The sequence below is a fragment of the Clinocottus analis genome, unplaced genomic scaffold (genome assembly GCF_023055335.1).
Source record: "Clinocottus analis isolate CAN_PGR_092001 unplaced genomic scaffold, fCliAna1.0.p SCAF_17, whole genome shotgun sequence".
In the NCBI taxonomy this organism is placed as follows: domain Eukaryota; kingdom Metazoa; phylum Chordata; class Actinopteri; order Perciformes; family Cottidae; genus Clinocottus; species Clinocottus analis.
In genome coordinates, this window is record NW_027175898.1 from 6,879,861 (window position 1) to 6,891,670 (window position 11,810).

At 41.6% G+C, this 11,810-nt stretch overlaps 3 protein-coding genes across 5 annotated transcripts; 1 reads left to right on the plus strand and 2 right to left on the minus strand.

Annotated features, from left to right (window-relative positions):
- Positions 1 to 526: 526 nt before the first annotated feature.
- On the minus strand, positions 527 to 1,596 carry acyp1 (acylphosphatase 1, erythrocyte (common) type). Of its 2 annotated transcripts, none has more exons than XM_068580757.1 (3): positions 1,504 to 1,596; positions 1,209 to 1,296; positions 527 to 752 (listed from the first exon to the last, which is right to left on the minus strand). In XM_068580757.1, the coding sequence occupies exons 2-3, from the start codon at positions 1,287 to 1,289 to the stop codon at positions 537 to 539; spliced, it is 297 nt and encodes a 98-aa protein (XP_068436858.1). In that variant the 5' UTR covers positions 1,290 to 1,296; positions 1,504 to 1,596; the 3' UTR covers positions 527 to 536. The 2 variants fall into 2 exon arrangements, with proteins under 2 accessions (XP_068436858.1, XP_068436859.1); XM_068580758.1 differs by having other exon boundaries at positions 1,431 to 1,517.
- A 29-nt stretch (positions 1,597 to 1,625) lies between these two features.
- LOC137787691 (zinc finger C2HC domain-containing protein 1C-like) lies at positions 1,626 to 4,078 on the plus strand. The gene is made up of 3 exons (XM_068580378.1): positions 1,626 to 1,721; positions 2,268 to 3,646; positions 3,769 to 4,078. The coding sequence occupies exons 2-3, from the start codon at positions 2,351 to 2,353 to the stop codon at positions 3,868 to 3,870; spliced, it is 1,398 nt and encodes a 465-aa protein (XP_068436479.1). The 5' UTR covers positions 1,626 to 1,721; positions 2,268 to 2,350; the 3' UTR covers positions 3,871 to 4,078.
- Positions 4,079 to 4,185: 107 nt separating this feature from the next.
- On the minus strand, positions 4,186 to 11,449 carry LOC137787690 (serine/threonine-protein kinase Nek9). Of its 2 annotated transcripts, none has more exons than XM_068580377.1 (23): positions 10,976 to 11,449; positions 10,233 to 10,410; positions 10,093 to 10,148; positions 9,938 to 10,008; positions 9,716 to 9,821; positions 9,481 to 9,612; positions 9,266 to 9,376; positions 9,084 to 9,148; positions 8,941 to 8,991; positions 8,639 to 8,831; positions 8,397 to 8,541; positions 8,108 to 8,308; positions 7,918 to 7,964; positions 7,629 to 7,790; positions 7,428 to 7,536; positions 7,173 to 7,334; positions 6,861 to 7,028; positions 6,729 to 6,782; positions 6,400 to 6,587; positions 6,137 to 6,289; positions 5,887 to 5,991; positions 5,745 to 5,798; positions 4,186 to 5,652 (listed from the first exon to the last, which is right to left on the minus strand). In XM_068580377.1, exons 1-23 carry the CDS (start codon positions 11,159 to 11,161, stop codon positions 5,470 to 5,472), a joined length of 2,880 nt encoding a protein of 959 aa, XP_068436478.1. In that variant the 5' UTR covers positions 11,162 to 11,449; the 3' UTR covers positions 4,186 to 5,469. The 2 variants fall into 2 exon arrangements, with proteins under 2 accessions (XP_068436478.1, XP_068436477.1); XM_068580376.1 differs by having other exon boundaries at positions 6,723 to 6,782.
- Between the last annotated feature and the right edge of the window lie 361 nt (positions 11,450 to 11,810).

Consider the following 11,810-nt stretch of genomic DNA (forward strand, 5'->3'; position numbering starts at 1 on the left):
CACAAGCACCTGCAGAATCAGTTCTTTCCAAACGAGGGCAGCAGCGTTCATTCATTAGGCTCCCCTCAGACTTCTTCAGTCTGTCTTTGTGGAGGCCAATGAATGCAGTGGTGACAGATTTCAAGGCCATACCAAATGGCCGGTTTGCTAACCAGGATGTCTGATTGATTCTGATTTGTTTGCAACTGCCCCCTTCAAACAGATGTACAGTTTGTTAACAGTGTCTGTAAAAAAAAATGTCGTCACCTCATTAAATATTCCCTTATTACGGTTGTGACAATGAAATTCAACAACGTAATGCAGGCTGGAAGGAGTTTGAATTTTATTAGACTATTATGTTAATATATATATATATATATATATATATATATATATATATATATATATATATATATATATATATATATATATATATATATAATAAGGTAACACATAAACACTTTCCTTACTTGAGCTGCAGTCCAACTAATAAAATTAACTAAATAAATAAAACATTTGCTTCAAAGTTAATATTACAAGGAAAATCTATGGTGAATTTATTTTACTACGTTAAAAGATGAGTGTTCCAGGCTATCGACCGTTTTCTCGTTCTTGAACTCGGCCTTGGATATGTGTGACTTGGGGCTCCCGGTGGATTTCAGCCATTCTTGCATTTCTTTCACCCGGCTGCGTGGGCCTTGTAGCTGCCCCTGAACAGTTCCTGCGTCTGTGTTTCGGACCCATCCCACCAGGCCTAGCTTCCTCCCCTCTGCCTGGAAAAGGAAACACAGAGGTTTATAAAAAGGCAGATGTAGGGTACTGATGGAGAGTAAGATTGTCAAGGGAATATTATTTGGATAAATTGCACGTGATGGGTTGTGAACACTACGACTTGATCTCTAAGAATTATATAAAGTGCAAAAAATAATTTGCTTATTATTTTCCAACTCAAAGAAATTAAACATTTTTGTTCAAGGAGACATGTTTAGATTCATACTTGTAGTTTAAGTTTTCACCGTGTACATGCTTTAATTTCAAAATAGCACACAATTTTCCTGACCTACATATAGAAACTCAAGGTCCAGTTCATTACATTAAAATCCTTCTTCAATTTTTACCTCAGTAAACTCCACCAGTAGTCCATGACAGCTCAATGAAAAGCTAAATAATGACTCTTGACATAAACATTGTCCACGTGTAGGCTCACTTTATATCACTGTCAGACTCACTTGAGTGTATTTCCGAAAAAATACGCCTTGCACTCTGCCAAAAATTTCATAATCCACTGAAATGAGATCTCCGTTGCTCATCGTGCACCTGGAAAAGGAGAAACGCGACAGTAGCTATAGTGCTGTGTTTTAAAGTTCGGTAACCATCATGCATCGCGGGTACTACTAGCTATGCTACCATAATGTATGCCATTATGTAGCTATGCTCAAATGATTTACAACCTGGATAACCAACACACTTCGCGTATTATTCGTGTTGTATGAATACAGGAAAGCTGCGTGTCCTATAAGTCACCTGAGTAGCGTAAGGACACAGTGAGATCAGATCCAGCTCCAAAAAAAATCTTGTTTTAAAACATCCGGGTCTCAACTTCCGGAAGTGACAGAGAGCACCCGAGACGTTTGGTTTCTAGGCAACGAATGTTTGGAGAAGATGAGTCGCAAAATGATTGTGTCTATTGTCGAGTAGATTTATTTGTCACAGATAGTTGTAATTCAGACGACATTCAAAAGGTGAGTTACATGTTTAAGATTCTACACATGCCGGAGAGAGCACCCATTATACAGAAGCTCGCTATTTTCTTATATTTACCTTAATATTGGAAATGTTCTACAAGAAATGCCATGTGAGCAATGTTTAAGTATTTTTTTTGCAAAGGTTTCTAACTGTTTGCCTTTTAAATGTGTGTGTGTGTGTGTGTGTGTGTGTGTGTGTGTGTGTGTGTGTGTGTGTGTGTGTGTGTGTGTGTGTCTATATATATATATATATATATATATATATATATATATATATATATATATATATATATATATATATATATATATATATATTCGTAATCTTCATAGACTTTTTGAGCTTGACGGTTCACTCTTGACTTTAAAACATACTAAACCTCCACTCAAGGTCCACTAAATATATTGTCAAGTTCAATCTAAGGACCTGTATTTGCTTTACCATTACACATATAGTCATACACTGCAGATGCACAGCATTTTCCCTTACCGTTTCCCTCTTCGAAACTTACTTTTTTGCTGTTTTTTTCTTCTTATAAATTATAGGGGGGAAAAAACCCTCAGCAGCTGGTGTGGAGGGCTCAGGTGTCTTTCACAACAAAACAACCTCAAAGGCATCAGCTGAAGTCATGAGCACACACACAGGAAGAAGACACAGTCCTGTAGGGCAGCACAACATAGCAGGAAAAATAAACGGCAATGTCTATACTCAAGCACAACATGGTGTTGTACCTGGTAGAGCAGATGGAGTAAACCGTCCATTTCCAAATAAGCCTGTTAGTCACAGAAGATCTCTCCATCCCAAGAAACAAGACACATTTGATTCACATGATTTAGAAAAAGGTACTATTACAAAACAACCCAAAAGTCATTTGTTGACCGAAGAACACCATTCAAATGGCACCAGAAAGACAAATGGAGCCCAAGATACAAGGATCAACTCAGACAGCACACAGACCAGTGGAGAACTGCAGATGGCCAGAGCAATTCATGCAAAAGAGCTCATTCTACAGGATAAACTGTGGAGCGTAGAGGAAAAAATAAGACAAAAAATCCAAAGAGACACTGCTGCACTTCAAGCCCAAAAGAGTGAGGAGCATAGACACAACTGGGGACAAGCAGATAGGGAAAAAACTCAGACAACATCCAGGCTGGCTGAGCAGCAGAGGAGAGAACCAGGAAGAAGAGAAATGAAGATGCAAGAAAGAGGACAGGAGGATGTTAAACAACATATGAAGGCACAATATCAAGAAGAAAGACCCAGGGGAAAAAGAATGGAAACAGAAGTTGCACTGTTACACAAAAAAGATCATAGAGCAATTCACCAGATCCCAGTTCCTGAGCAAGAAGTGAGCGGGGAGCTGAACAAACCACGGTGGGGAAAAGTGAAGGAGCATACCAGAAGAAAAGAAAGGGATGAAAAAAATGGTATTTGGGGAGAGACAGGTGTGAAGTCACAGGATGGAACAGTGAAAGCAAAAGAAAGACATCAAAACTCAGCCTTGATGCTCGATAAAGGGTGGGAGAGAGAAAACAAATACAGGGGAGGAACACACAAGGAGATGTTCATTTCTGCATATGAACAAGATGTGCCTCACATGAGACAGCAGAAAGCTTCTTATGAAGCTGCAACAGAAGGAAGAAAACTGCCAGTGGGACCAATGCTCCCACCAGTCTCTCATCCCTCACATTCCAGCAGACCAGAGCTGGGAGAGCTGAGACAGGAAGACAGCGCAGATGTCAACCTCCAGCTCCTTCCTTGCAAAATGTGCAACAGAAAGTTTGCAAGCGAAAGATTACAGAAGCATGTCCAAATCTGTGAAAAAGTGAAACATTCCAATCGTGGAGTCTTCAACGCCTACCTGAACAGGACCAAGGGATCTGCCGTAGAAGAGTTCTGGAAAACCCACAGCAAGAGTCCAGAGGTAATACGTTGGCCTCTTTAAACGGGCCGCCCTATCTTTTAAAAACAGAGGGTTACATTTTGACCACTTATACGCCGATGGAGTATTGTTTTTAAGCATTTACCATTTCTGTTTTTATTCAGGTTTCAAAGAAAAAGAACCAAAGACCGAACCAGATAACTACAAGGAATCTGCACGAAGGCCGACTCCCAGGTGGAACCTCACAGCCAAAATGGTCCAAGTGAGGGGATCAGAACTGACATGGAAATGTTGGCGCTGAACCGTTTGAACAAGAAATCCACAGCTGATCAAGACCACCATCTCATTAGTCAGTAGTCTCTGAAATGTCTTGTCTACATTGTTGTCATACATTCCATGTGACTTAAAACTGTCTAAGATGATTTTTTTTTGTATCTTACAAGACTAGCACATATTAAAATCACCGAATAGAAATAGCTGTAGGTTATTTTATCTATTGTGGAAAATATTGACGATTGACAAAAGACAACGGTTTTATTTATGGCTTTTACACAAAGCAAAAAAACAAAAAACACAGCACGACTCTGTGAGAAGTGTTTATACAACATACAACATCTCCACAATGTTTGCTTAACTGCTGACAAAAAAGTAAACAATATTTTTTAGATGCCGTCAACATGGCATTTTCATATTTGCACAATTTTGGTTTCAATATCTTACTAAGGCACTCTGACTGTATTTAACAGCAGCTTGGAAGCAAAGGTTTTTTCACACACATTTGTTGTAACACATAAAAACATAGCCAAAAGATGCAACTACATATTTGTTTTCACAGATTATGACAAATACGGTAAAACAACATCAAAGAACTTTTCAGAAAGTACCAACGACAGATACAATTGTTCAGCTCTATCATAAATGCTTTCACATTCAAAGAAAACTGTTCATAAGTCACAAAGAATACTGGTGTGTGCTTCCCCATCACAAATTCAAGAGTTAAAGAAAGCAGTAGAAAAAGTAACTAACTAAGCAGCTGTTAAAAAAAATGAAATCAGTAGTTTCGTGTTTCACACAAATACTTTCATATGATAATAACACATGCACATGTAAAAAAGTATATATTTGCATGAGATATTTAGAATACGTTCATAATAGCGTTTCTCATAAATGTGGAAAAACTGTGTTAAAAGCAATTTTTTTATTTGGTACTTTAAATTTTTAAGAATATCAAATGTAATCCAAATAATTAAAAAATAAAGTGATTTATAATAAAACGTTATGGTTTCAAATTGAAAGAAGACGCCAACATGAGTCCTGATCAATCGACTGACATCCTGGCAGCTCATCTCTCAACGATTGACAAGAAGAAACCTTAATCTTTAACGCATTAGTTGGTCTTATGTGTTATTTGATAAATACTAATGCATGAGGCACTAAGGACCGAAGCCTCACTGGTGACATCCCTTAAAGTTAACAATATCACCAAAACATGAACTTAACATTCACGTTACAGAATAACACTTCGATCACTTTGATTTCTCTCACGGGTGCCAAGTGCTTCATGTTGAATCCAGCCAACATTTCAGTCTGTGGAGAAACAAGCTAGATTACTGCACACAGGTGAACACAGGTGTGCATATGAGAGTGTGCAAGGTATTACGCAGTATTACACATGTCACAGATTGTAATAATGCATTTCAGCGTTTTATCAAACGTGTGCACGGCATGTGACCTCTGTGAGTGGCACGAGGGTGCAGCCTTTACCGCATGTCCAACCAAGCCTCCGATCTCCATCTAACCAGCTTGTTTGACTTAATATGTGCTATTCACACTTCTCCCACAATCAAGACATCTGCAGGTTGAAGTCACACACTGGCCCCTGTAGATCGGCCCACATGGTTTGTGAATGCGCCTCCCCTTTCTCCTCCATCCCCGGGCATTCGGGCATCAGAGGGATGGTTTCCGTTATTGTCACATCCTGCTTCCCTTTGCGCTGAACAATTGATCGCTGCCCAGAGCCTTTCGTTCTCCTTTTGCTGCTCGTTGACCTAGAGGCGACAGGAACGCATGCTGTTACTCATGCACAAAGATCACACTCAGCACTGAGGCGGACAGGTGACTCTTGGGAAACATTTCTTACCTGCCTCTCGAGCATCTGGATCCTCAAATCTTGATTAGCGACCATCTCTCGCAGCTGTAAAATAAGCTCTTTTGTCAAATACTGTGGCAACAGTGTGTAATGATTAGGTCATAATTTGCAGTGCAGAGTGCAGATTTCTTACCTGTGTGACCTCACAACTTGCTTTGCAGCATACGCCCTTTTCTCCTTTTTTGCAGACATCAACCTCCTCCAGTCCATTGACTTTATCACAGCTCATCCGTTTAGTCTGAAAAATAGTGTAATAGAAAATACGTTTTTAAAATGCAGTATTACACAGTATGAACATCAGGACTGTGAAACTCTAAAAAATAAATATTTGGAGTACATAACTCATGTATAGATAAGTGAAAGGAATTGTTTTTTGGTATTACCGCTAGGTCTTTCTTAGTGCCGACTGCTTCTGCCGCCGCTGTTAGCGCTTTCAAATCCTCATAAGGCACAGTGACGCTCTCGGAGATGGAAGAGAGCTGGTCAGGAATGGATATGTCATCTGGTATTGGGATAAACTCTGCATTCTCAAGCTCCTGTTGGATGAAAATATCTCTGAATTAGAACACAGTCTCCATTCAGATGTTTTTTTTTCCCATTCAAACAAACCTTTTTTTTATTCCTCGGTGCTTTCATGATAACAAACCTTTTTAAGCCAGAAAGGGCAGGAGCTGTCCCCGGTCTGACTGGTCAGTGACGTCATCGGACTCTTCAAGAAGCACTCCTCTGTATTATCCTCCCTTGTACCACCAAGACCCCTGTCACGACCCTCCGTCTCTGAACCAGGATCTATGTCCAGATCCACGGTAGATGTCGATGCCTCCTGGCCTAGTCCTACATATATACACACAGACATGAATACATTGTCACACATACACAATGTAGACTTTCAGGAGTACATATGGATGTATACCTTAAGTAAAGAAAATGAATCAATACACAAATTAGTGATCAAAGAAAAGTATGTACCACTACCAACTGATAGTCCACTGCTGTTAGAGCGTATCGTCTTAGAGTTGAGCACTTTCTCTGAAAAGGAGAAAACATATTAGACAGCTGGCTGCTTGCACAAGTCCACTGAGCAAGTGTCTGGTTGCGATTACTCACCCATTATGATAATGGTGTGCCAACCGCAGCAAGAGAGGTCCGGTACATGGTGGAGGGAACCAAAGATTGGCCTTGGCATGGCAGGGCACACCTCTGAACCAAATCCCTTATCAGCTGGCATCCCAAGTCGCCCGTTTCCTGCGTTTCCCCATGCAAATATGTGATTGTCTGCAAGAGATACAAAAACAGGTAATTATGTATCCACAGGACCCACGGTCAGGGGCTTCTGGAAATAAATACACTCTGACATAAAGCTGAAACAATATAGATATTATTAGAAAATAAGCACTACAGGACGAGGTGTGTTCTTACCGTTAGTGGCTGCAATGGTGAAGCCGTCCCCACAAGACACTTTGGTCACTGTCTTGCCTCCAAAGGGTCCGACAAGGAGTTGGACACCCTGGTGTTTCTTAAAGTCCTTCACACCCAGCTGCCCGTACTTGTTGCACCCAAAGGTGATCAGACGACCACGTTCTGCAAAGTGACAAATCATGTATAATTATGTTTCTATGAAATGCTGAAAAATGACACTTCCATTAAAAGTAAATCGGCCTCTTTACACGGTACCATCAATGGCAGCTGTGTGATTCTTCCCTGGGGCTATGACCTGAATCTTAAACCTCGACAGCTGCTTCACCAAAGTAAGTGTAGTGATGTACGGGATCCCCTGAGAACCCTGGCGTGGAAACAGAAAAAGGAACCAAACATAAACATAGCTGCATCCCATAAAACCTTGATGACTACAGTCTTGTATGTATAGCCCAGTACCTCTCCAGGGTGGTTTTTCAGACCAGAGATTCCCTGGTTCAGACCAAGCTTGTTGAACTCATTGTTTCCACATGCTAGGACTTTGCCAGTCTCTGTTAAAAAGAAGGTCCCATCACTGGCACATGACACTGAGGAGATGGCAGCACCTTTAGGGAGCTCCACCTGGGAAAACCAGTCAACAGACAGTACTTTTGATTGCTACAAATGGGACAACATTGCTAAAAACACTTATATTTTACTGAGTCCTGCGCAAGTCAAGAGTATGCCAGAACAGGAAAGAAAATCTTACTTGCATCGGAGAAGAAAAGTCGTCCTCACATTCCAGGCCGAGACGCCCTGCATAATGAAAATAGAGTAAATTATCCTGAGAATGCTTATTTTGACTGTATTTTTTAAAAGACCACTATCTCCACCTGCTGGCTACAGCTATAACAGCTTACACAGCTGAATACCACAGTAAATACAGCAACTCCATGTACCGTACTCTCCGCAGCCCCAGGAGTAGATGTCCCCACTCTGCGTCATAACCACCACATGGTTGTCTCCACAGGAAACCTGACGGACCGGCCGCTCCTCGAAGAACTCCAAAAGCACTGGTTTCAAAATCTCCATGCCGAGCTCTCCCTCCACTCCAATGCAGCCATAATAGTCTGACCCAAACATGTACATCTGGTCCTCATCTGCAAAAGCAGCAGCAGAGCGGTCAAAATGCATCTTTCTGGGGAAAAATGTATTTTTTTTTTAAAAAAGGAAGATTTTGTCACTAACCGGTGACACAGGCAGTGAAGTCCGCCCCACATGCCACCTGGCGGATGGCCTTCCCCTGTAGCGTCTCCACCTTCCTCGGCTGCCGGTACGAGGCCTGGTCTCCCTGACCTAGCTGGCCCACCATCTTGGCTCCACCTTGGACATTCTGAAGAGAAGTTTGAGAGAGCTCCTTGTAGTGACGCACAGGAACAACTCCATCCAGAGCATCTCTCCCAGAATGATGGTAAGTGGTGAATACTCACTGCCCAGGTATACAGCTCCTTTTCCACTGTCACCACTGCAAAGTGACTCTCTCCTGCGCACACATGTTGGGCAATGCTGCCTCCTTTAAAAGTGTCCATTTTCTGGGGGGTGAACTTTCCTCCACCCCAGAAGTACACCTCCCTTGAGCGTGTGGTCACCACAGCAACAGGGGTGTCAGTCACTGTACTCAGCCTGTGGTGCACCCAAGACATCAAGTGAGTCAAATACCACAACATATTACTTCAGGGACTATAGACAGGCTTTAAAAATGGAAAATATGAAACAACTGTCAACAACCTACTTTGGCCTTTTCATTGCTGAATTCAGCAGGGCGACTCGCTCTTCAAGCTCCCTGTTCAAGAACGAAGATGTCAGTGAGTTGTCATGAGTGCTCTAAATATTTTTCCTAATTGTAACACTCTTTATCCCTTCTAACCAACTTACTGTTTACAGCAGGAGAGGAGTGGCTGGTCCAGAATCTCATCAGATGTCGGCCTCTTTGTGGGGTCCTTCAACACAAAAAGATCACAAGAATCTGAACAACCCTCACAGAAGCACACAGTGTGACCTCTGGCACTCATTTGTTTCATAACCATCTAACTCGTCTCGTTATTTTCATCACTTACTTGACTGAGGCACTCGTAGACCAGTTTGATCAATGCGGATGAATACACATCCGAGTTCACTCCCATGGTCCAGTTGCCCTGAACTATTTTCACACAGAGGTTTAGAGGGTTCTGGTGGACACAAGCAGCACAATGTGTTTATTCTAGAGCGGGAGATCACATTTTTAAAATAAATCAAATAATTAAAATGATTTCTAGCAAGTTAAAAGACCAACCGTTGCATCGAATGTCCTCGTAAGAGCCAAGACTTCAAAAATGACACAACCTAAGGCCCAGATGTCTGATTTTAAGTTGTACTTTGCTCCCTGGCACAATTCAGGTGACATGTAATATGGAGTTCCCACACACTGCATTTACAGAAGAAGAAAATGAGTGAAAATGAAAAAGCCATTAATATTGATAAAATCATAGTCAGTCTGGTAAAATATATTGGGGGAAGTCACAACGTACAGTCTCTGCCATTGAACACCCAGAGTCTAGCTTCTTTGCAAGGCCATAGTCACCCAGCTTGATGAGGTCAGTCTTGGTCAGAAAAATGTTCAGAGTTTTGATATCCCTGAAAGACAAAAATGGATGGTTGCATTACGAAAAAAAACAGTTACAATCAAAATAAATTTAAAAAAAACTCCTGCGGATGTCCCCATTGAGGTGAAGATGTCCTGGATAACTTACCTGTGTAGGATGCCAGCCTTGTGAATGTGGGACACAGCTGAGGCTATTTGGTACAGGTACCAAATGACCACCTAAAGAAACAAGTTAAAGGAGAAGATATAATAGAGAACAGTCTGTTTGTGTAAAACACATGCCCTGCATTGGTGCACTTGTACCTCTTCACTGAAAAGTTTCCCATTCTGTTGGTTGATTTTATCATACAGGTTTCCTCCTGTGACGATAAGGGCATTCAGCATTCAGTCACAGACAAACTCATCTCAATCAAATCTTCAGAGTGTGATAAATATGTACTTACCATTACAATACTCCAACTCAATGAGCAAGGTGTTTTTATCCAAGAAGTGATTGAAGTAGGCTATGATGTTGTTGTGCTCCAGGATGGAGAGGATGCTTATTTCATTCATGACATCTCTGCGCTCCTTTTCAGAGAGGGAATTCAGCTCCACTTCCTTCCACACCACCAAAGAGTTGTCCTATAAGCCACAGGGGACAATGTCCTTCAATAATAATAAAAACAACAATAATAGTGTCCAGGTTTGTTCCTGCATGGGTCGAAATTTTGTCTACAGCACTTATTATTATTATTATTATTATTATTATTCACAGAATAGAAAGTGGAAGGAAAGTAAAATATAATTGGTTCACAATGCATGTTGGAAGAGCTGTAAATCCTCATATATCTTCCCAACTGGAGTACAGGATAAAGAGCAAGTCATGGGAAAGTAACTCATCTACTTCTCCCTCAGGAATGTCTCACGGGGTTATGGAAACAGAGGCGCAGAGAGCCAGACAGGCACATCCTAGACAGTAAATCATGTAGCCTGTTAACAAGACACGTCTGACACATCTAGTTAAGTCTCATTTCTGACTGCAAACACCATGCCTGTCCCAGTTGTGATGCTCGTGTAAGCTTGCATAGGACATATATTTCTATTGCCCTGTTGGTGAGGTAAATGTACATAAAGACGTTGTCATGAAGGGAAGATGTTATTGCACTGCAGAAGAAAGCATACCGCTGGGACCATAAATCCAACTTACCTCTGTTCTTCGATACAAGGTCGCTTCTCCAAACGCCCCCCTCCCGAGGATCCGGATCGGAATGTAATGCAGTTTCTCCTCCTCGCCATTATATGTGCCCGACGCGGATCGCTCACTGACCACCGACCCGCCGTCCAAATCTGAGTTTAGCGAATCGAAATGTCTTTCATAGTCCCCCAGTGACATGTCTGTATCGGGAATGGTCCGCCAGCGGCAGTGATGTAAATAACCCGAGCAGGCCCAGCGACAACTCTTTCGGAAAGACTCCTACAAACGCGTACACACGTCTGCCATGTTTCCTGTTGAGACTTATAAGGAGACTTGTCAAAGTGTTCGTACTAAGTTACCAGATGCCTTACAAGCCACTCAACACAAACACACAACGTAAGAAGAAGAATAAAAGACAAATACAACGTACCGAAATACGAGTAAATAGTTCGACGGCGTCAAGCGTAACACAACACAAACAAGGACATTAAGTCCACTTTTTGAAGTTTCAGAATAAAGGTCATGGCTCCGAAAGCGCTGTTGTGTATTTTACGCTGAAGGCCAACAGAGCGTACTTCCGGTCGTGGCACTAAATCTGCTCGGCTCGACTTGGCTAGCGCTTAAGTTAGCAAGAAGATAGCTCTGCCACCGCAGTAAACCAAAACGAGACAACTGAACTCAAATAACAAGTCGATTTGTTTTTTTGCAAATCCTTCTTTTGTTTTTTTCTTTTTAAGACATACGCAACGCGAGGCCGGCGACCCGGAAGTACGAGTCTGTCAAAATAAAAGCCAGGCAATAGAAGGACTGTAGGCAAGTAATAATCAAAGTAATTTTTTGTGTGCAG